Source organism: Chiloscyllium punctatum, chromosome 38, assembly GCF_047496795.1.
Source record: "Chiloscyllium punctatum isolate Juve2018m chromosome 38, sChiPun1.3, whole genome shotgun sequence".
NCBI lineage: Eukaryota > Metazoa > Chordata > Chondrichthyes > Orectolobiformes > Hemiscylliidae > Chiloscyllium > Chiloscyllium punctatum.
This window is the reverse complement of record NC_092776.1, coordinates 54,195,973-54,220,071: the sequence shown is the minus strand read 5'-3', so window position 1 is coordinate 54,220,071 and position 24,099 is coordinate 54,195,973. Positions and strand designations below refer to the sequence as shown.

The following is a 24,099-nucleotide window of genomic DNA, read 5'->3' as shown; positions in this document are numbered from 1 at the left end:
CATGAGCTCGGTAATATTGCAGCAAAGAGCCTTGCGTTAATGGGTTTTTGGTGATGTTGGTTGAGGGATAAATATTGGCTAGGACTCCTGACTCACCCTCTCCGTTTTGAAATGGGGGCCACTAGATGAGTTACGCTCACTCGAGAGAGCCCTCAGTTTAACGTCTTGGCTGAAAGATGGCACAGCTCTCCATCAGTACCCCACTGGAGTGACTGCCCTGGTTTGTTCTCCAGCCTCTGTTGTGACACGTGGACCTGTTTTTTCTGACGATTGCACTGCCAGTGAACCAAGCTGACACTGTGAATTGAATTGAATTGAATTGAATTAGCTTTATTGTCAGATGCACTTAAATGAGTACAGTGAAAAATTTACAGTCGTCGCATTATAGTGGCATCTTAAGTACGGATACTTAAGGTCAACTTCTTAGGAAACAAACAAAATTTGAAAAGTAAAAAAGTAAAGACCACAGCATTATAGATTACGGGCAGTGAAATACTTGGTCATTTTCTAATCCTTTCTGAAGCATAGTACTTTTTGGATCGTGTTTATGTAGCAAGAGGTTTCAATATCACTCACTGGCTGATAAATTGAGAGTGTGTCAGATTGATAGGGAAAGATATTGGCATTTTCTGTTGTACCGGCTCTGTTCAGATCATAACACTAACTGGTCTTAATTATTCTTCCTCGGACAGTAATTTGCTTAAGAAGGAAAAGGAGTTTCTCCAGAGGTGATAATGGAACAAAACAATTCAATATTCCAAATCCTTCCACTTCTTTGAAAACCTGGTTAAAGGCAGTGATGCCGAGCATGGCAGGAGCCATGATGCCGAGTGTAGCTTTAAGTCTCCTTTTGCCATTCTCACTGTTTGTTTCATGTCAGTGCTTTATTTGCCTTTTCATCCCTAATTCCCAATCCTGTGTCTGTCTCCTGAAGTTATTTCTGTATCCTTGCTGCTTTGCTTGTGTTACAGTTTGAGCATTTTTTGTCAGACATAGAGAAATAAGCGTGACCATTCTTTCTGCACCAAGTAATTCAAATGACCTTTTCACTGAATTAATCACCATACCTTTTGAAATGTTTTATACGTTTTTCTTCCAACTGAGTTAATCTGATTCACTGACCAAACTCTCTTCTCTCTCCTCTCTCCTCTCTCTCTCTCTCTGGTCTTTCCGTTTCTTTAATTTTTCTCGTTGACTTTTTCTTTCGTTGATTCATTTGAATTTTGTTTCCGGAACCTTTTAAGAAATCATTGAACGGACCACAGGAACCACCAGGTCTCTTCCGGCACCGTACTCCTATAAACCAGTCTTTTCCACAAGACCTTTTCAGTCCTGGGCAGCCGCTCCCATTTCTGTAGCTGGAGCAGTGAAGTCTGGGATTGCATCTCTGTCGAATTCGACATCCAACACACCGACAGCGTCCCCGTTAAAGTCAGTCTGGTCTGTCTCCTCTTCCTCACCCATCAAATCAATCCTAGGAGCTTCCACAGCATCCTCAGTCAGATCCGTGAGCGATTTAGCATCTCCGATCAGATCGTTTAAGTCCGCACCTTCACCTATCAAAACTGTCGTGACACAGACACAGTATTCCATGAAATCCTCCTCGGCTTTGAACTCTTCGCCTGTGAAAGCGTCGGCAGTGCCAGAATCTCCGTCTGGGAAGGGAATAGCCGCTTCGTTGTTTTCCTCACGGCTGTCGCCCGCGACGACGGCTGGATTGCTGCTGGAGAGGTCCTCCATCACCATGACCCCACCGGCTTCACCTAAGGCCGCTTTTAACATGTACGCGTCCACTTTGCCGTTCAAGACCACCGCCGCGCCCACGGTCCTGTCCACCTCCATGAAATCGCTCTCCAGCTCGGGCTCCTCTCCCATCAAGTCGGTCACTGAGGCCGCGTTCTCACCTTTCAAATCGGCCGTGCCGCCCAATGGCCAGCCAGCCACCAATGGGTCGGTGTCCCCCGTCAAGTATCCCTCGGCAGCGGCCTTCTTCTGCGGTCAAGGGGCTGGCACAATGCCTGAGAAAGCGCCGGGCGCCGTCCTGGCTGCCAAATCTGTCGCCGCTGCGCAGGATGTGGCAGAGAAAGCCCATCAAGCCACCACCACCGTCTCCTTCTCCCCTCTTAAATCCCTGGCGCCCGCCACGGCATCGGCTTTTCAGGCGATCCGGTTACCACCCGCGGGGTCCTTGTATTCCACGTTGAGATCTTCGTCCGCCACCACCACGTCTGTGACGTCATCGACCATGACCGTACCGGTGTACTCTGTTGTGAACGTGCTGTCGGAGCCGCAGCTAAAGAGACTCCCAGACACCAGCCCCTTGACCAAGTCAGCGGCTGCCTTGTTATCACCAATAAAATCACTGACCACAGAATCGCGCACACAACCTCAGTCTCAGTTTACCCGGACTTTGTCTCCCCTGAAATCCTCCTTGTTTCTAACCCCCTCGGCCCTGAAACTAGCTCCCGCCTCCACTTTGTCCTCGAGTCAGGAAATTCTGAAAGACGTCGCCGAGATGAAAGAAGACCTGATGAAGATGACGGCCATCTTGCAAACAGATGTCTCGAGCGACAAGGCCTTCTCAGAGGTGTCCACCAAAGGAGGGAGGAGCGAAGATGAGAGCGAAGAGCCTTTTAAGCTGGTGGAAAAGGTGAAGGAAGACTTGGTGAAAGTCAGCGAGATCCTGCAGAAGGACGGCCTGAGTGAGACTAAACACGGCATCAAAGGAGCTCAGACGAACGGCGATCTCTCGGGGGAAGGCGAATGGGTTACATTCGATTATGATGATGCCGAGGAAGCAAAGCAAAGGGCCAGCGAGGAATTGGGCGCCTATGTGCACATGAAAACTAAGAATGGGGGTGAGAAGGACTTCAGTTTGGCAAGAGTTGTCGACTATTTGACAAACGATCTCGGGATTGATACTTTCAGCAAGATGGCCGACAAATATCGCCAAACTGACATCAGAAAGGAAGGGGAAGAAAAGATGTTCTCCAGAAGGGCTCAGAAGCCAGCAATGCCTCTGCCTGAGCATAAACTTAAAATGCCTCCATCTCCCATTCGGCCCTCTGCTTCAGAGAAGGAGCTGAGTAAACTTGCAGATGCAATGATGGTGACTGAAGCCATCCTGGAGTCACCAGATGACTTCTCGCAGCATGATCAAGATAAGAGTCCTCTGTCAGACAGCGGGTTTGAGACCAGGAGTGAAAAGACGCCCTCCGCCCCTCAGAGTGCGGAGAGCACCGGGCCCAAGCCTCTGTTCCACGATGTTCCTATCCCTCCCGTTATAACGGAGACGAGGACCGAAGTGGTGCGTGTCATCAGGAGCTATGAGCCTGACGAAACACAGGAGCCCAAAGTGGACGGACTGCCTCCGTCACAAAGCCCGGAGGTGTTCCCACAGATGGAAGAGAAGCCAATTGGCTCCATCAAGGACAAGGTGAAGGCTTTCCAAACTAAAATGCAACTAGACGACGAAGACAGTAAAGGCTTGCGGGCCAAGGAGGTTCATGTGAAAGAAGAAACACACATCACCACGACCACTCGGATGGTTTATCACTCACCACCCAGCCCTGAGAGCAAAACCAGCGAAAGGATAGAGGAGACTATGTCCGTTCGTGATATCATGAAGGCCTTTCAGTCAGGCCGTGATCCTTCTAAAGAATTGGCCGGTCTATTTGAGCACAAGTCGGCAGTCCCTTCAGAAAGCAGTAAGCCTGGGGAGGCGCCCATGATGTACCTCGATAAAGACTCCAATCTGAAGCCGAAAGTGGAAAGGATCGTCGAGTTGCACATTGAGAAAGGGAACAAAGTGGACCCGACGGAGGTCATTGTCAGAGAGACAAAAACGCAGCCGGAGAGGGAGCTGTTTGCTTATCAGAAAGATAGCGAAGCGAGGGAGACCAAGTTTGAGATCTGTCCTGATGAGCAGGGGCAGCAAGAGGAAGAGGAGCTGACCGCCGAAGAATCCCTTCCCTCCTACATGGAATCCTCGAGGGTGAACACACCCGTCTCCCAGGACGACGACAGCCGGCCCAGCTCGGCACAGCTGGTCTCCGATGACTCGTACAAAACCCTGAAGCTCCTCACGCAGCACTCCGTCGAGTACCACGACGATGAGTTCTCGGAGCTGAGAGGGGAGTCCTACAGGTTTGCGGAGAAAATGCTCCTTTCTGAGAAGATGGACATCTCGCACTCGGACACCGAGGAGTCGGTCACCGAGCAACCTCAGCTCCTCGGTGCCGAGGCTGGGCCGGCTGGCCATTACCGAAGGAAGAGCGATTCTGCGCCAGAGGAGAGTGAGGTCGCCAAGCTCCGCGGAGTGGTCTCTGCAAGCACGGGCAAAGGTGGCAGCCAGGAGGAGGCCTACGAGAAGGTCGCACTGCTCCACTACCCGCCAGAGCCCGGCAGCCCCAAGCACACAGTGTGGATGCGGTTCACCGAGGACAGGCCCAATGGCGGACGGGAAAAGCTGACCTACGAGGACTGGGTGGACAGGACGGTGAAGGAAGCCGAGGAAAAGCTGACCGAGGTGTCTCAGTTCTTCCGGGACAAGACGGAGAAGTTGAACGACGAGCTGCAGTCGCCGGAGAAGAAGCCGCGCGGGAGGGACGGGACGCGGCCGGGGCCCTGTTCTACCGGCGGCAGCGCCGAGAGACTCCGGCTCGGCGATTTCCCGCTAGGCGGCGAGGGGAGCCCAGAGAAACAGAGCGACCGCTCCTTCTGCAGGTACTCGGTGCGGGAGGAAGAGAAGAGGGCGGCGGAGCTGATGGCGGCCTGCCCACAGGCGGCGCTCACCGGCCCTTCGGAGGGCGCGAGAGAGAAAACGAGGCAGGGCGAGGATCCGTCGCCACTGGCGACCCATTGCAAACAGATCAGGACCCGCCCCTTGCTGAGAAACGGCGAGTCCCCGCGGTACCCCGAGCAGACCGAGCAAGGTGACGGAAAGTGCCGGAGGTTTCCCGGGCCTCACGCTTCCGGCAGTGACGACGAGGGTGCAGGAGGAGCAAGCCTCCTCGAAAAGAAACTGCCAGAAGGGCCGCAGAGCCTGCCCCTGAAGAGAGGGCGGGAGAGCAAGTTGCCCGTCTACCAGTCGTCTTTGAGAGACGGCAATCACAAGATGGCTGCCGAGGGGGCTATCTCAACAATAAAAGAGGCCTATGCCAGTAAGCTGAAAGACCTTGGCTGCTTCAACATGGGCCCCGAATCAGCGCTGTCAACCCTTCAGAAGGCGATGGACGCTGTGCCAAACGTTCCCCAAATTCCGGCCACTGCTCCCAAGCCGTTGACGTTCGGCATAAAAGGCACGGTGCGGTCACCTGAGAAAGAGGCACCTTTGAGTAAAGACCCTGCATCCCAGGTAAGACCTGAGAAAGAGAGGAAGGTTGTTTATCGGACTTGGGAGAACTGTGGAAATTCCCACCACAAATCGCACCGGGACAAGCTTACACACGTGCTGGTGCATGATAGCCTGAAGGAAAACGACATTGTCCACGCGGAATTTAACGTCAACGGACACGTACCGGAGAAGGAGCTACTGGCAAGTAACAGGCCTCCAGTAAAAGAAGAGGCTGTGGCGCCGTCTCCTTCCAAGAAAATGGTTTACACTGAGCTCGTCAAGAGAGAGGAGGGTGATCGTACCGGTGAGCAGACGAGAGGAAAAGCTGTGAGAAAGGAGAGCTCTGGCCTGTCACAGATCCCCGTCAGAATCTCTGAGGAAAAGTCCAAACTGGGAGCCAAGATGGCCGAATGCAACGGTGAACCGGTGAAATCCCACAAGACCGAGCTGCTCACCGGCGTGTCCAGCATGACCCTCGGTCGGACCAAGAAAGGGAAGCAGCTTTCCGAAGTAGTGGACACCGGCATTCCGACTCCTGGCTACTGCGATCACATGGACGCAGACGGCAGTCGGGAGGATCTGGAAACCTCCCCGGTCAAGTCGCCTGACTCTCTGGAGTTCAGTCCGGTTAAAGACGCGGCGTTGAGCGAATTCTTCGACCGGAGTCCGGTCGAGTATTTGGAGAAGGTGGCGCCGCTGGCCAGCATCGAAGGGTTTAAGGAGATAAAGGCATTGCCGGTATACGTCAGTGTCGTGCAGATGGGCAAGCAGTACGAGAGGGAAACGGCAGGCCCACACCAAGGAGCTTTCAAAAGGACCATCAGTCAGGAGAGCAGGACGGTGCAGGAGACTCGCGGCACCTTCTACACTGTCCGCCAGCACAAGCAGCCAACTTCGTCCCCTCAGGGCAGCCCCGAAGATGACACCTTGGAGCAAGTCTCGCTCATCGAAAGTTCCGGCAAGAGCCCCCTCACCCCGGAAACCCCCAGCTCCGAGGAGGTCAGCTACGAGCTCTCGTCCCAGCTGCCGACGGCGCTCGGGAAGCCAAGCCCCATCCCTGAGGTGTCCGAAGAGTCGGAAGAGGAAGAGGCGGCGCCCTGGCCCGGGAGGGTGGGCGGGCGGGAGAAGCGGCCAAAGGAGAACCGGGTGGCGTACATAGAGTTCCCGCCACCCCCGCCCATCAACGCCCTGGACAGCGAGGCGCCTGGGAAAGGGGAGAGCCGAGGGACTAGCCGAGAGCGGAGGAGAGGAGGCTCCGAGGAAGGGCTGGAGACCATCGAGCTGAACCTGCAGGAGGAGCACGATCAGCACCTCCTGAAGGAGCCCGTCATCCGGGTGCAGCCCCCCTCACCCACCCCCCCGGGGGCTGACGACAGTGACTCCAGCAGCGACGAGTCCATCTTCCAGCCAGCGCCGCTCAAGAAATACACCTTCAAGCTACATGAGGAGAGTCTGGGGGGCCCCACCCCCTCCCAGCAACAGGACGACGCCTTCGCCCTGGACCCTCCCCTGGAGAATGACGCCGTCCCCAACGGCAACAACGACCAGTCGGTGACCGAGTGCTCCATCGCCACCACCGCCGAGTTCTCCCACGACACCGACGCCACAGAGGTGGACTCCCTGGACGGATACGACCTGCAGGACGAAGATGATGGCTTCCCGGACGATGCTGACTCTAAGTCCTTGACTCAGGGGATAGAAACGAAGATGGATGTTTGGGTCACTGAAGGGATTGTGAAGCAGGGGGATCGTTCCTATAGCCAGGGTAAACTTGCAGTGATTGAGGAAGAAGGGAAGGTAGGCGCTGAAGAAGATGCCCCCTTGCAGTCTAAAACCTCTGAAAAGAAAGGCGAAGGGCAAACTGATGGTAAACCAGGACCCGAGATCTTCACTTTGGAAGGCAGGCATCCTGACAGAACTCGGTTTAATGATACGTATTTTAGTTACAAACTAGAGGAAGAATTTGCAACCCCGTTTAAAACTGTTGCCACCAAAGGCCTTGACTTTGATCCATGGTCTAATGGCCAAGGGGACGATGAAGTCTTTGACGCTAGGTTAAGAGAGGATGAGCAAAAAGCCTTTGGCTTAGCAGTAGAGGACAGGTCCCAAGCAACAACACCAGATACAACCCCAGCCAGAACCCCAACAGATGAGAGCACGCCAACTAGTGAGCCTAACCCCTTCCCATTTCATGAGGGGAAGATGTTTGAGATGACTCGCAGTGGTGCAATTGACATGAGCAAGAGGGATTTTGTTGAAGAAAGGCTCCAATTTTTCCAAATTGGTGAGCATACTGCTGAAGGGAAGTCAGGGGACAAGGGGGAGAGGGTTAAAAACACACTTGTAGTCACAACACTGCCTCAGTCAGGGGACAACACATCTGAAGTGTCAGTAGATCCACTACATGTTAAGCATGAGAGAGCCCAGGCTAGCGGAGAAGGCCTGGAACTTGCATCCACTGACAACGCAGCAGAAAAATCCTCGTCGGCCATCGCTGCTAAAATTGATCCTAAATTACGCACGCCAATTAAAATGGGAATCTCCGCTTCTACAATGACGATGAAGAAAGATGCGGGTGCAGCTGAGTTGGTCGAAGTTAAAGCTGATGCCGTGCTGTTAGATTATCAGGTCGCAGAACGTACAGTCTTAGAGAGTGAGGCCAGGGTGACGAGTCAGGAGAGTGGCAAACTGAGCGATTTGCCAGTGACTAACTGTAACGGCCAACTAGATTTCCCAGCCCCAGGTACCGACTGCAGTCAGATTAAGGGTCAGTCTGAGGGTGAGCTCAAAATTGAATCAGCTGCCGCAACAATTGAAAGCGATCCAGGCCCATTGGCAACCCCACCCAGTGAAGTAGCAAAGTTAGATAGGCCACCCACGGAGCCAGTAAAAAAGCCTAAATCGAGACTACCAGTTAAAATGTCCATGCCTCCATCTCAGAAAGAGCAGAAGTCAGCAGCATGCACAACGAAACAGCCTAGGACGAGTGAGTTAAAGGGAAAAGCAGATCCAGCCAAGTGTATTGAGGCAAAATCTAGACTTCCCATTAAAAATATTGACAAAACTAATTTGCCTACAGCGGCAAGTTCCCAAAGCAGTTCAGGGCGAGGCGAGAAAGGGAAGTCGAGGCAGTTTTATTCCAGATTACCAGTCAAGGTAAGATCGAGCACTGCCACCCTTAAACCAGTTAGAGCAGGGAAGGAGCAGTTGAGTGAAGTCTGTAAACATTCAGTTGAATATTTGAAAGGGCTTAGCGGTGAGACGTTAAGACTTGTGGATGGACTTGCCGATGAACAGAGAAAAGTGCAGGCAGAGATCTTTGGTGATGAAGACAGCACGTCAAGAAATGCATCCCTATCGGAGGCCGGCCAACCTTCCGTTACATCGCGGTCTCCTAGAGATTTGAGACCGGAGACAGCACCTTTAAAATCAAAGGTTGAAAAGGTCTACAGTGAGACAAGGAACAGTAGAAGGACTGGTGGGGAGGAAAGCAGTCAGGTTTCTGGGCCTCGCGTGGCTCGCACCGCGGAGATCAAGCCTAGTTTGTAAAATTTTCGACTTGTTGATCTTTAGTGCATGATGACTTGTGATTGCCTGTGGCGTGACCTTCCCTTAGCTGCCATGTCGTCATTGTCGGTGTTTGTGATGTCTCGTATTCCCCCTCTCCTTTTTTACTCCAGTGTAATCCAATAGTCCTCCTTTAGTTAAGCATGCCGGCCAAGTTTGAGCAGAGAATAGAAGGCGATTTCCTCTCTGCAGTCTTCCGATTAATGTGTAAGTCAGACGAGAAGGTGCAATACCGGTACTTCAAGATCTTTTGCTTAAAAACAAAAAAAAACATAGTTTTGATCATCACCTTCAGATACACAACATTAACTTAGCTCTTGGGTGTTTTCAGCATGTTTGGATCCATTTTCAATATTACACTGTGATGTTGTATAATCTTTTACATTGAGTGTTTCTGAATCTGGACTTTACCTCAGATCCGCGTTAGGATTTGCACTTGTTTAGATTGCTAGGGATAATGTGGACCCGAGTAGCGTTCTGACCGAAATATAGGTGTGATGTGTGAGGCATGGCTTTGTCGGTCTAATACAGTGTTTGAAACCGCAGGTCCTCAGAGCCCATGTGAACGGACAGATATACGGACAGCCATTGTAGCAGATCATCTTGGGTTGAGTTGGACAGGTAAGATGCTCATTTTTATCATCTTTTCACACCCCGAAGAAAATAAAGAGCACTTTTAAATTGCTGGTTCCTAAAGTCCATGCGGAACCATTATCACACATCCACTGTTATATGTTCATTATTATAGATTGGTTATTATGGATCCATTGTCCATAGAATCCCAACAGTGTAGAACAGGCCATTCTGCACAATGAGTTCGCACCAATGCCCCAAAGAACATGCCACCCAGACCCATCCCCCTACCCTATCATTGTAATCCAGGGTTTCCCCTGACTAATCTACCTAACCCAACACATCCCTGGACACCAGGGGTAATTTAGCATGGCCAATCCATCTGACTTGCACATCTTTTGACTGTGGGAGGAAACCGGAGCACCCGGAGGAAAGCCATACAGGCACGGGGAGAATGTGCAAACTCCACGTCATAGACCTATTATCAGTGAACCATTATCCATGATCTGTGATCAATGATCCTTTATCATAGACCTGTTATCATAGATCTGTGAAAGTCCAACTGCAAGTGGCAAGACAAGTTGATATGGCCAAAATGTGTGGTGCTGGAAAAGCACAGCAGGTCAGGCAGCATCCGAGGAGCAGGAGGATCAACATTTTGGGCATAAGCCCTTCATCAGGAATGAATAACTTTTTATATTCTACTTGATCTAAAATATTGGAAAACTTGTTGTAGTCATTTTTCTCATCACTGCTTCAGAGGTTTTTGGTTTGTTGGTTGGGGGTGACATTATGATCTAAAACTTGCATTAGCTGCGCTATATCCTGACCCACCAGATTTGGCAAATTATTCTCCAATGATGCCCAGTTTTGTTCATCCAAATACAGAGCAGTCAAAGGCAGAACAGGGGCATGGCATGTAGTTAGAAGACAGCTCATGCCATTACCAGACATCAAGAACCAATTACCAGCCACATCAACACACAGTGGCTACAAAAACAGGTCAGGGACTAGGGATAGTGCAGCGAGTAACTCACCTCCTGAGTTCTCAAAGCCTATCCACCATCTACAAGGCACAAGCCAGGAGTGTGATGGAATACTCCCCACTTGCCTGGATGAGTGCAGCTGTGGAGTACAAAAATAAAGAAGCTATGCCAGACCTTCATGAATGCATTGTATCGGCCTCAAAAGGAATCCTCTGTTCAGTTCAGGACATTACTCATTAGAGATCTGCAAAGCCCCTGGCGGGAACTCAGTGATTTCCTCGAGTGGGATGAGGGACGTGGAGCTCCAGATATCTCACAAGGTTAGAGACATTTGTCGCTCCTTTTCTGCAGAGCACGCAAAATTAAGAGGAGATTTAATAGAGATGTACAGATGTTTTTATTGAATAAATAACTATTTTCTCTTACTCTTTCATGAGACGTGGGCATCCTCACTGGCATTTTTGATGACCATCCCTAAGTTCCTTTTGAGAAAGTGGCGATGAGCTGTTGAGTTGAACCATTGCTGTCTTTGGGGTGTAGGTGCACCAGAGCTCTGTTAGGAAGGGAGGTTCCGGATTTTGACACAGTAACGAGTGAAGGAATGGTGACATATTTTCAGGTCAGGATGGTGTGTGGCCTGGAGCGAGAGGCTGTGTTGCCATGCATCTGATGCCCTTGTCCACCTAGTTGGTTGAGATTGCATTGTAAAGTTCTGTTGAAGGAACCTTGACAAGTTTTGCAGTGTTTCTTTTAGACGGTACACGCTGTGTGCCAGTGGTGGAGTAAGTTAATGCTTAGGTTGAAAGATCAAGGGGCTGCTTTATCCTGGACAGTGTCAAGCTTTTTGCGTGTTGTTGGAGCTGCACCCATCTAGGCTGGTGGGGAGTATTCCATCACACTCCTGCCTTGTAGATGGTGGATAGGCTTTGAGAACTCAGGAGGTGAGTTATTCGCTGCACTATCCCTAGTCTCTGACCTGTTTCTTTAGATGAGATTAGATTGCATTACAGTGTGGAAACAGGCCCTTCAGCCCAACAAATCCACACCGACCTGCCGAAGCGCAACCCACCCATACCCCTACATTTACCCCTTACCTAACACTACAGGCAATTTAGCATGGCCAATTCACCTGACCTGCACATCTTTGGACTGTGGGAGGAAACCGGAGCACCCGGAGGAAACCCACGCAGACACGGGGAGAACGTGCAAACTCCACACAGACAGTTGCCTGAGGCGGGAATTGAACCCGGGTCTCAGGCGCTGTGAGGCAGCAGTGCTAACCACTGTGCCACCCACCACTGTGTAGCCACTGTGTGTTGATGTGGCTGGTAATTGGTTCTTGATGTCTGGTAATGGCACGAGCTGTCTTCTAACTACATGCCATGCCCCTGTTCTGCCTTTGACTGCTCTGTATTTGGATGAACAAAACTGGGCATCATTGGAGAAGAATTTGGCAAATCTGGTGGGTCAGGATACAGCGCAGCTAATGCAAGTTTTAGATCATAATATCACCCCCAACCAAAAACCTCTGAAGCAGTGATGAGAAAGATGACTACAACAAGTTTTCCAGTATCGTTAATGGCCACGCACACCACTGGATATCTTTTGGATATTTGATACTCCAAGCTGTTGGAATAGTGTCAGGATCAGTGGTAACACTATTCTCTTCTAATCAATGGAAAGGCAAACCCAAGTATGCAGACATGTCTCATACCTAGGAAGATAGGTTGCTCTCATTAGACTATTTCACTTGCATATTATCTGAAGGAGATACTCACAATTCACAAAGGGATGGCTTGGATGCCCATCATGAGTGCCATAGACTTTGGAACAAAATAACCCACAATTAATCATCTGGCTGCCCGGTTTTCTCCTGGGCAAAGGTGAAGAAGGCAAACCTGCTTTGATACTCCAACGCTCGTCAGTTTCATTGGTATTTCTCAGCATGACCCTGTGGATACATGTTTTAGGCTGTGGTGAGCTTGACTTCCATCTTGGTGTTGGACTGTGCCCATCAAATAGTTTCCTGTAGTGAGTCAGGACTGTCGCCATCTGCCTGAGTGAAGAGGAGACTGGAAGATAAGTTTTCCTTCAGCATTCCCATGTTTGGAACCAAGTGTATTTGAAAGTATTTACAGTTGAGATATTGTGCCGTGTAGGATGACCCATTGAATAAGTTCCAGCGCGCTGAGGACCCATCACAATGCACCAATGTGACATTATTAATAATGTCCGAAGAATAACCATGAAACTGTCTTGAAGCATTTCTCACAGTACATTACTTTTGAAGATCATGATTGTTGCTTTGATTCTAAGGTGAATAATTCTCTGCCAGTAATATTTCACAAGGAGAAAGTGAGGTAAATTGGGAGGGATGTGGAATTCTCTGCCAGGGGACAAACCAAAGCTCTGTTCTTCTTCAAAATCCCACTGTGCGATCTTGAATTCAACAAATCAGCATAACATAGCAGACAAATTTGTAACTGGCCTCAGGGATGTTTTCTTGGAGTGGTACATTGCAGATTCTATCTGGGAATAGATCTAGTACTATGTGATTAGGGGGAGTCAATAAGCGATCTCACAGTGATGAATCCTCCAGCGGGTGGCAATCACAATGTGGTAGAATTGCAAATTCAGTTTGAGGGAGAGCAACTCGAATCTGAGACCAGTCTCTTCAACGTGGATAAGAGCAATTACAGAGGAATGAAGAAATGGTTTATAAATCAGGGTGGCATTTAGACAAAAGGAAGGTCAATAGATGAGCAATAGACAATAGGTGCAGGAGAAGGCCATGGCTGGTCATCCTTAATAAGTATCCTGTTCCTGCCTTATCTCCATAACCCTTGATTCCACAATCCTTGAGAGCTCTATCCAACTCTTTCTTAAATGAATCCAGAGACTGGGCCTTCACTACCCTCTGGGGCAGAGCATTCCGCATAGCCACCACTCTCTGGGTGAAGAAGTTTCTCCTCATCTCTGTCCTAAATGGTCTACCCCGTATTTTTAAGCTGTGTCCTCTGGTTTGGCACTCCCCCATCAGCGGAAACATGTTTCCTGCCTCCAGAGTGTCCAGTCCTTTAATAATCTTATATGTCTCAATCAGATCCCCTCTCAGTCTTCTAAACTCAAGGGTATACAAGCCCAGTTGCTCCAGTCTTTCAGCGTAAGGTAATCCCGCCATTCCAGGAATTGACCTCGTGAACCTACGCTGCACTCCCTCAATAGACAGAATGTCTTTCCTTAAATTTGGAGACCAGAACTGTACACAGTACTCCAGGTGTGGTCTCACCAGGGCCCTGTACAGCTGCAGAAGAACCTCTTTGCTTCTATACTCAATCCCTCTTGTTATGAAGGCCAGCATGCTATTAGCCTTCTTCACTACCTACTGTACCTACATGCTTCCCTTCATTGACTGGTGTACAAGAACACCCAGATCTCTTTGTACTGCCCCTTTACCTAAATTGATTCCATTTAGGTAGTAATCTGCCTTCCTGTTCTTGCCACCAAAGTGAATAACCATACATTTATCCACATTAAACTGCATCTGCCATGCATCTGACCACTCACCTAACCTGTCCAGGTCACCCTGTAATCTCCTAACATCCTCCTCACATTTCACCCTGCCACCCAGCTTAGTATCATCAGCAAATTTGCTAATGTTATTACTAATACCATCTTCTATAACATTAATATATATTGTAAAAAGCTGCGGTACCCCACTGGTCACTGCCTGCCATTCCGAAATGGAGCCGTTTATCACTACTCTTTGCTTCCTGTCAGCCAACCAACTTTCAATCCAAGTTAATACTTTGCCCCCAATACCAGCGCCCTAATTTTGCTCACTAACCTCCTATGTGGGACTTTATCAAAAGCTTTCTGAAAGTCCAGGTACACTACATCTACTGGATCTCCCTCATCCATCTTCAGAGTTACTCTCCCTTGTCCATCTTCAGAGCAGTGGTAGATTGGTCAAAACACTCAGCAAGAATTTATTGTGGTCTGAAAAGACTCAGTGAGAAGATTGAACCTCCCATGGTTGACAAAGGCAGTCACCAGGAAGAAAGGATCTGACAAACAAGTGGGACTAAAAACAAGGGAGTCACCGAGTCCTGATAACTGCATCCAAGGATTTTCAAGGAATTGGCTGCAGAGGTATTGGATGAAATATTGCAGAACTCTTTGGATTCTGGAAAGGTTCCAGTGGATTGGAGAACTGCTGATGTGACATCCCTGCTCAACAAGGGAGGGTTTCCGAAAGCAGGAACTGTAGGCCAGGGGCAAGATAGGCATTTCTGTAGCTGCAAGGGAGACTTCAGGAAGGTGTGTTGCCTCTCTGGTGCCAGGTTGATGGATGGGCACAAGATATTCTGAAGAGGAAGGGTGAGCAGCCAGAGGTTGTGGTCCATATTGGTACCAACAACATGCAAATGGAATTCAGGGGGTTCAGCAGGAAGTTGAAAAGCAGGACTTGTAGGGTGGTAATCATGGGATTACTTCCTGTGCCACATGCCAGTGAGGCTGAAAGTGTGAAGCTAGTTCAGTAAAATACATGGTTAAGAGCTGCTGTCGGAGGGAAGGATTCAAGTAGGTGGATCATTGGAATGTCTTCTGAGGCAGATGGGAGCTGTCGAAGTAGGACAGGTTGCACGAGATGCAATGAGGAATTTACAGGAGCTGGGAGTGTGATGGATGGCAGTTATAGGAAGGGAGAAAAACCGCCGATACAGTCAGTAGATGGGTTAACTCCAAGAAAGGTCGGCGGAGTAGGCAGGTGGTGCAGGAGTCTTCTGTGGCTATCCCAATTTCAAACAGGTATGCTGTTTTGAAAAATGTAGGGGGTGATGGATTCTCAGAGGAATGTAGCACAAACAGCCTAGTTTCTGGTATCGAGACTGGCTCGAATGCAAAGAGGGATATGTTGGGTTCCAGACAATCAGTTGTGTGAGGGGACTCTCTAGTCAAGAGTCACAGACAGACGTTTCTGTGGCCTCCCTGGTGCCCTGGTCAAGGATGTCTCAGACTGGGTGCAGAATGTTCTCAAGGGGGAGAGAGAGACCAGCAGGAGGTCATTATACACACTGGAACCAATGACATAGGAAGGGAAAAGGATGAGATTCTGAAGGGAGAAAATAGCAAGTTCGGCAAGAATTTAAAAAGGAGGTACTCAAGGGTAGTAGTATCTGGATTACTCCCAGTGCTACGAGCTGGTAAGGGTAGGAATAGGAGGATAGTGCAGATGAATGCATGGCTGAGGAGCTGGTGTGTGGGAGAAGGACTCACATTTTTGGATCATTGGAATCTCTTCTGGGGTAGAAGTGACCTGTGCAAGAAGGTTGGATTGCACCTGAATTGGAAGGGAACTAATATACTGGCAGGGAGATTTGCTGGAGCTGCTTGGGAGGATTTAAACTAGTAAGGTGGGGGGGTGGGGTGAGGCACGGTAGTGGTGGGTGCAAGGGTGGAACCCATGGGATACTAAGGAAACAGATCAGTCTAAGACTGGTACAGTTGGAAAAGGGAGCAAGTCAAACAGTCAGGGCAGGCAGGGACAAAGCAGAGAACAAGGTAGGACTGATAAATTAAACTGCATTTGTTTCAATGCAAGAGGCCAAGCAGGGAAGGAGGATGAACTCAGGGCATGGCTAGGAACATGAGACTGGGATATCATAGCAATTACAGAAACATGGCTCAGGGATGGGCAGGACTGGCAGCTTAATGTTCCAGGATACAAATGCCACAGGAAAGATAGAAAGGGAGGCAAGAGAGGCGGGGGAGTGGCATTTTTGATAAGGGATAGTATTACAGCTGTACTTAGGGAGGATATTCCCGGAAATATATCCAGGGAGGTTATTTTTGTGGAACTGAGAACTAAGAAAGGGATGATCACTTTATTGGGATTGTATTATATACCCCCTAATAGTCAGCAGCATATTGAGAAACAAATTTGTCAGGAGATTTCAGTTATCTGTAGAATAATAGGGTGGTTATGGTAGGGGATTTTAACTTTGCAAACGCAGACTGGGACTGCCGTAGTGTTAAGGGTTTAGATGGAGAGGAATTTGTTCAGTGTGTACAAGAAAACTTTCTGATTCTCTATGTGGATCTACCTACTATAGAAGGTGCAAAACTTGACCTACTCTTGGGAAATAAGGCAGGGCAGGTGACTGAGGTGTCAGTGGGGGAGCACATTGGGGCCAGCGACCATAATTCGATTAGATTTAAAATAGCGATGGAAAAGGATAGACCAGATCTAAACGTTGAAGTTCTAAATTTTGACGGTATTAGGCAAGAACTTTGAAAAGCTGATTGGAGGCAGATGTTCTCAGGTAAAGGGACAGCTAGAAAATGAGAAGCCTTCAGAAATGAGATAACAAGAATCCAGAGAAAGTATATTCCTGTCAGGGTGAGAGGGAAGGCTGGTAGGTATAGGGAATGCTGGATGACTAAAGAAACTGACGGTTTTGTTAAGAAAAAGAAGGAAGCATATGTCAGGTATAGACAGGATAGATCGAGTGAATGCTTAGAAGAGTATAAAGGCAGCAGGAGTATACTTAAGAGGGAAATCAGGAGGGCAAAACGGGGACATGAGATAGCTTTGGCAAATAGTGTTAAGGAGAATTCAAAGGGTTTTTACAAATACATTAGGGACAAAAGGGTAACTAGGGAGAGAATGGGGCCCCTCAAAGATCAACAAGATGGCCTTTGTGTGGAGCCGCAGAAGGTGGGGGGGGTGATACTTAATGAGTATTTTGCCTCAGTGTAGAGAAGGACATTGAAAAGATAGAATGTGGAGAAATAGATAGCAACAGCTTGAAAACTATCCATAATACAAAGGAGGAGGTGCTGGAACTCTTGAAACGCATAAAGGTGAATAAATCCCCAGAACCTGATTAGGTGTACCCGAGAACTCAGTGGGAAGCTAGGGAAGTGATTGCTGGGCCCCTTGTTGGGATATTTGTAGTCACAGGTGAGGTGCCAGAAGACTGGAGGTTGGCTAAAATGTTGTCACTATTTAAAAAAGGTGGTAAGGACAAGCCAGGAAACTATAGACCGGTGAACCTGACCTCAGTGGTGGGCAACTTATTGGAGGGAATCCTGAGGGACAGGATGTACATGTATTTGGAAAGGCAAGGACCGATTAGGGATAGTCAACATGGCTTTGTGTGGGGGAAATCATGTCTCACAAACTTGATTGAGTTTTTTGAGGAAGTAACAAAGAGGATTGATGAGGGCAGAGCAGTAGATGTGATCTATATGGACTTCAATAAGGCGTTCGACAAGGTATCCCATGGGAGACTGATTAGCAAGGTTAGATCTCATGGAACACAAGGAGAACTAGCCATTTGCATCCAGAACTGGCTCAAAGGTTGAAGACAGAGGGTGGGGTGGAGGGTTTTCAGACTGTGGAGGCCTTTGACCAGTGGTATGCCACTAGCTTTGGTACTGGGTTCACTGCTTTTTGTCATTTATATAAATCATTTGGATGTGAACATTGGAGGTATAGTTCGTAAGTTTGCAGATGACACCAAAATTTGAGGTGTAGTGCACAGCGAAGATGGTTACTTCAGAGTACAACAGGATCTGGACCAGATGGGCCAATGGGCTGAGGAGTGACAGATGGAGTTTAATTCAGATAAATGCGAGGTGCTGCATTTTGGAAAGGCAAATCTTAGCAGGACTTATACACTTAATGGTTAGGTCCTAGGGAGTGTTGCTGAACAAAGAGACCTTAGAGTGCAGGTTCATAGTTCCTTGAAAGTGGAGTCGCAGGTAGATAGGATAGTGAAGAAGGCGTTTGGTATGCTTACCTTTATTGGTCAGAGTATTGAGTACAGGAGTTGGGAGGTCACGTTGCGGCTGTACAGGACATTGGTTCGGCCGCTGTTAGAATATTGCATGCAGTTCCAGTCTCCCTCCTATCAGAAAGATATTGTGAAACATGAAAAGGCTCAGAAAAGATTTACAAGGATGTTGCCAGGGTTGGAGGATTTGAGCTACAGGGAGAGGCTGAATAGTCTGGGTCTGTTTTCCCTGGAGTGTCCGAGGCTGAGGGGTGACTTTATAGAGATTTATAAAATCATCAGGGGCATGGATAGACAACTAGACAAAGTCTCTTCCCTGGGGCGGGGGAGTCCAGAACTTAGCGGGCATAGGTTTAAGGTGAGAGGGGAAAAATCTAAAAGGGACCTAAGGGGAACTTTTTCACACAGAGGCTGGTACGTGTATGGAATGAGCTGCCAGAGGAAGTGGTGGAAGCTGGTACAATTACAACATTTAAAGGGCATCTGGGTGGGAAGATGAATAGGAAGGGATTGGAGGGATATGGGCCAGGTGCTGGCAGGTGGGACTAGATTAGGTTTGGAAATCTGGCCGGCATGGGTGAGCTGGACTGAAAGGTCTGATTCCGTGCTGTACATCTCTCTGATTCTTTGACTCTAAGTGTATTTGTTTTAATGAGAAGAATATAACATGTAAAGCAGAATGAATTTGGAGCTTGAAGCTTGGGCTATTTTACATATCTATGGCTATTATAGAGACTTGTTTGAGAGAGGGACAAGACTGGCAGTGTAACGATTTAGATGTTTCAGGTGAGTTGGAGAGAGCTGTAAAAGAGGTTGAGGAGTTGTGTTATTGATAAAGGTGAATACCACAGGCTATAGTGAGGGAGGACACCCTGAAGGGCTCATTCAGTGAGCCCATATGGCTTGTGCTAAGGCATGGGAAGCCCTCCCAATAGCCAGCGGGTATTAGAGGAACAGATATTTGGACATTTTATGCGAAAATGTGAAAACAATAGGGTTGCTGTGGTGGCACAGTAGTTAGCACTGCTGCCTCACAGCGCCAGAGATCCAGGTTCAATTCCTGCCTCAGGCAACTAACTGTGTGGAGTTTGCACATTCTCCCCGTGTCTGCGTGGGTTTCCTCCGGGTGCTCCGGTTTCCTCCCACATTCCAAAGATGTGCAGGTTAGGTGAATTGGCCATGCTAAATTGCCCGTAGAGTTAGGTAAGGGGTAAATGTAGGGGTATGGGTGGGTTGCGCTTCAGCGGGGCATTGTGGACTTGTTGGGCCGAAGGGCCTGTTTCCACACTGTAAGTAATCTAATCTAATCTAATCTAGTGTGTGAGAATCTTTTAAATGTCATTTGATAGAGTTCAGTACCAGTATGTGAAAGTGAGAGTGGCAAGATTTGGGAACCATGGATGAGAAGAGAAAATGAGAGCTGAGTCAAAAAGAAAGAGGAGGCATACTTTAGGAAACTGAAGACAGCCAGCTCCCTCAAACTATACAAAGAAAGAGCTCAGAAAAGGAATCGGGAGGGCTAAAGGGGGCCATGAAATAAAGGAAAATCCCAAGGCATTTCATAAGCAAATAAGGAGGGAAAGGGTAGGTCCACTCAAGGACAAAGGAGACAGCTTATACGTGAAGACAGAGGAATCTGATTAGATCCTTCATAGTATTCACAAAAGAGAAGGACAAGGTGGATGGTGAGTCTTGTGAGGGGTATGTTGATGTTCTAGGGCGTGACAAGATCATAAGGGGGTGGTGTTGGGTGTTTTGAAAAGCATTAAGGTAAGCAAGTTCCCAGAATGCTGAGTGAGGCAGGTGTGAAAATTACTGGGACCTTGAACAAAACCTTTGTGTGCTCTTTAGTCAAAGGAGAATAACCAGTGTTGTTCCTTTGTTTAAGAATGCAGCAGGGATAAATGACAATCCGGTGTGCCTTATGTCAGTGGTAGGGAAATTATTGGATAAGATTCTAAAGGATAAGATTCACCCACATTTGAAGAAATAACAGACTTTTTAGCAACAGGCAACGTGGCTGTGTGCTGGGAAGGTCATGTCTCACAAAATTGATTGAGTTTTTTGAGAAAGTGACAAAGATGCTTGATGAGGACAGGGTGGTAGATGTTGTCTCTTTGGACTTTAGCAAGGCCTTTGATCAGATCCCTCATGGCAGTGGCTGATATAAATGGTGAAGTCATCCACAGTGAGCTGATAAGATGGATATGGAACTGGCTTTGGCTTAGAAGACAGAGATTATGGCTGGAAACGTGTTTTTCTGTCAGGAGATCTGCGACCAGTGGTGTCCCACAAGGATCAGTGCTGGGACCCCTGTTGTTTGTAATGTATATGAATGATTTGGAAGAGAATGAGGTGGCCTGATTCATTACTTCACGGCTGACACAGAGATTGGGGGAGCTGTGGATAGCGAGGAGGATTGCCATACGGTACAGCAGGATCTAGTTAAACTAGAGATGGCTGGCGAAATAGAAGATGGAGTTTAATCTAGATATATGCGAGATGATGCATTTAGGGAGATATAATGTAGGAGGGAAGGATACAGTAAATGGCAGAACCCATAGTAGCATCAACAAACAGAGGGATCTAGGTGTACAGGTCCACACAAGTGGATAATGTGGACAAAAAGGTGTATAGCATGCTTGCCTTCATTGGTTGGCATCTAGAATGTACATATTAGCAAGCCATGTTGCTCCTGTGTTGAACTTTAATTAGGCCACATTTGGAATATTGTCTATATTTCTGCTCTCCAAACTACCAAAGGATGTGGAGGCTTTAGAGGGGGTACAGAAAAAGTTTACCAGGATGTTGCCTGGTTTGGAGGGTATTAGCTATGAGGAGAGATTGAACAAACTTGGTTTGATTTCACTTGAACACTTCTCACTCGAAGGACGAGGGGTGATCTGACCGAATTTTACAAAGTTGTGAGAGGCATGAAAAAATTGGAGTCTTTTTCCCAGTGTAGAAATGTCACTTACTAGAGGACGTAGGTTTAAGGTAAAAGGGGCTAAGTTTAAAGGGGAAGGCATGTTTTTTACATAGAGCCGGATAAATTCCTGGAATGCACTGCCAGAGGAGGTGGTGGAGGTGGATACAATTGCAACATTGCGCCAGAGCGCCAGAGACCCGGGTTCAATTCCCGCCTCAGGCGACTGACTGTGTGGAGTTTGCATGTTCTCCCCGTGTCTGCGTGGGTTTCCTCTGGGTGCTCCGGTTTCCTCCCACAGTCCAAAGATGTGCAGGTCAGGTGAATTGGCCATGCTAAATTGCCCGTAGTGTTAGGTAAGGGGTAGATGTAGATGTAGGGGTATGGGTGGGTTACGCTTCGGCGGGGCGGTGTGGACTTGTTGGGCCGAAGGGCCTGTTTCCACACTGTAAGTAATCTAATCTAATCTAATCTAATTTAAGAGGCATCTGGATGGGTATATGAATAGGAAGGTTTTGGAGGGATATGGGCTGGGTGCTGGCAGGTGGGACTAGATTGGGTTGGGATATCTGGTCGGCATGAACGGGTTGGACCAAAGGGTCTGTTTCCATGCTGTACATCTCTATGACTCTATTTAAGAGATATCTTGACAGATACGTGAATAGGCAGGGATCAGAGGGATACGGTCTGTGTAAGAGGCTAAAGGTTTTAAGGTTAGAAAGGCATCATGTGTTGGTGGCTGAAGGGCCTGTTGCTGTGCTGTACTGTTTGTTTTTTGAAGATATAACAAGCAGAGTTGACAAAGGGAAACTGGTAGAGGCAGTGTATGTGGATTTGCATAAGACATTCAATAAGCTCTTAAGTAAAAAATTACTGCACAAGGTAGGAGCTCATGCTATCGAGGATCACCGAGGATTGGCAAAGTTGGGATTATCGGGTCTTTTTCAGGTTGGAAAGACAGAACTACTGGAACGTCACAAGGACCAAACCCAGGGCCAATACAGGTTTATTCTGTTTGTTAATGACTTGGAGGCAGGGGTAAATTGCAGGCTATACAAACTCACTGTTGATCCAAAAATAGTTGGAAGACATGTTATGGTGAGGTCATAAGGAATTTGAAGCAGATATCGATAGCTTGAGTAAGTGGGAAAAAATTTGGCAGATGGAGTTTAACAGTAGAGCGTGAGGTCAAACACTTTGGCAGAAAGGGACAAAATGAAGACTATTTAATTGGAGAGGGACTCCACAAAAACTGAAGCACGGAGGGTTTTTCTTATGCATAAAACATAAAATGTTAGCACACAGGTGAAGCAAGTAATTAATAATGCAAATTGAGTTTTGACCTTTCTTGTTACGGGGCTGGAGTTTAAAAGCAGGAATGTCTTGTTCCAGATGTTGAGGTGCCTGTGTTGGACTGGAGTGGACAAAGCTAAAAATCAGAGTCGAGAGTGTGGTGCTGGAAAAGCACAGCAGGTCAGGCAGCATCCGAGGAGCAGGAGGATCGATGTTTCGGGCAAAAGCCCTGCCCAAAACATTGATTCTCCTGCTCCTCAGATGCTGCCTGACCTGCTGTTCTTTTCCAGCACCACACTCTTAACTCTGATCTCCAGCATCTGCAGTCCTCATTTTCTCAAAGTTAAAAATCACACAACACCAGGGTTGTAGTGGAACAGGTTTATTTGGATCGCTACTCCTTCATCAGGTAGCTGTGGAGCAGGACCATAAGACACAGAATTTAGGGCAAAAGTTCACAGTGCCATGCAACTGATACAATATATTCAACAAACCTAAATTACTGTTTAGGTTTGTACGATATATCATATAAGTTGCATGACATTATGATCTTTTGGTATAAATTCTGTGTCTTATGGTCCTGCTCCACAGCTACCTGATGAAGGAGCAGTGCTCTGAAAGCTCGTACTTCCAAATAAACCTGTTGGACTATAACCTGGTGCTGTGTGATTCTTAACTTTGTTGCGGATGGACAGGGTGTGTTGCTGAGACCACACCTGAAGCACAGTTTTGGTCTTGGATTTAAGAAAGGATATACCAGTATTGGAATGAGAGACAGTTCAAAAGAAATTCATTGCACCGATTCCTGGGATGATGGGATTGTCTTATCAAGAACAGCTAAACAGGTTCAGCCTTTATTCATTAGAGTTAGGAAGAACAAGGGATGAGCTTATTGAAGCATACAGGGATCTGAGGGGGCTGGGTGGACATTATTGAAGCATACAGGATTCTGAGGGGGCTGGGTGGACATTATTGAAGCATACAGGATTCTGAGGGGGCTGGGTGGACATTATTGAAGCATACAGGATTCTGAGGGGGCTGGGTGGACATTATTGAAGCATACAGGAATCTGAGGGGGCTGGGTGGACATTATTGAAGCATACAGGAATCTGAGGGGGCTGGGTGGACATTATTGAAGCATACAGGAATCTGAGGGGGCTGGGTGGACATTATTGAAGCATACAGGATTCTGAGGGGGCTGGGTGGACATTATCGAAGCATTCAAGAATCTGAGGGAGCTGGGTGGACATTATTGAAGCATACAGGATTCTGAGGGGGCTGGGTGGACATTATCGAAGCATTCAAGAATCTGAGGGAGCTGGGTGGACATTATTGAAGCATACAGGAATCTGAGGGGGCTGGGTGGGCATATAGATTTTTCCATTAGTCGGGGACGTAGTTCCCCACCACCTTCTCAAAGGCAACTAGGGATGGGCAATAACTGCTGGCAACAAATGAATTTTTAAAAATATTCTAGTTACAGAAAAAGGGCAAATTAACTTAAAACTGAGATGCGAAGGAACTTTTTTCCCCAGAGGTTAGTGAATGTCTGGCAGTCTCTACCCCAGAGAGTCGTGGAGGCTCAATCACTGAACGTATTTAAAGAAGAAGTAGATC

The 24,099-nt window shown here is 48.0% G+C and overlaps 1 protein-coding gene across 29 annotated transcripts in view; it reads left to right on the top strand.

The window, feature by feature from the left end:
* Window positions 1-24,099, top strand: part of ank3b (ankyrin 3b) — a 716,427-nt gene that overhangs the window by 651,810 nt on the left and 40,518 nt on the right. For 26 of the 29 annotated variants that reach the window (XM_072557889.1, XM_072557888.1, XM_072557893.1 and 23 more), the window contains 2 exons: window positions 1,245-7,619; window positions 9,449-9,523. In XM_072557889.1, the coding sequence (XP_072413990.1) occupies window positions 1,245-7,619; window positions 9,449-9,523 (6,450 nt within the window). The remainder of the gene's footprint in view (window positions 1-1,244; window positions 7,620-9,448; window positions 9,524-24,099) is intronic. The other 3 variants (XM_072557911.1, XM_072557910.1, XM_072557909.1) reach the window with 1 other exon arrangement.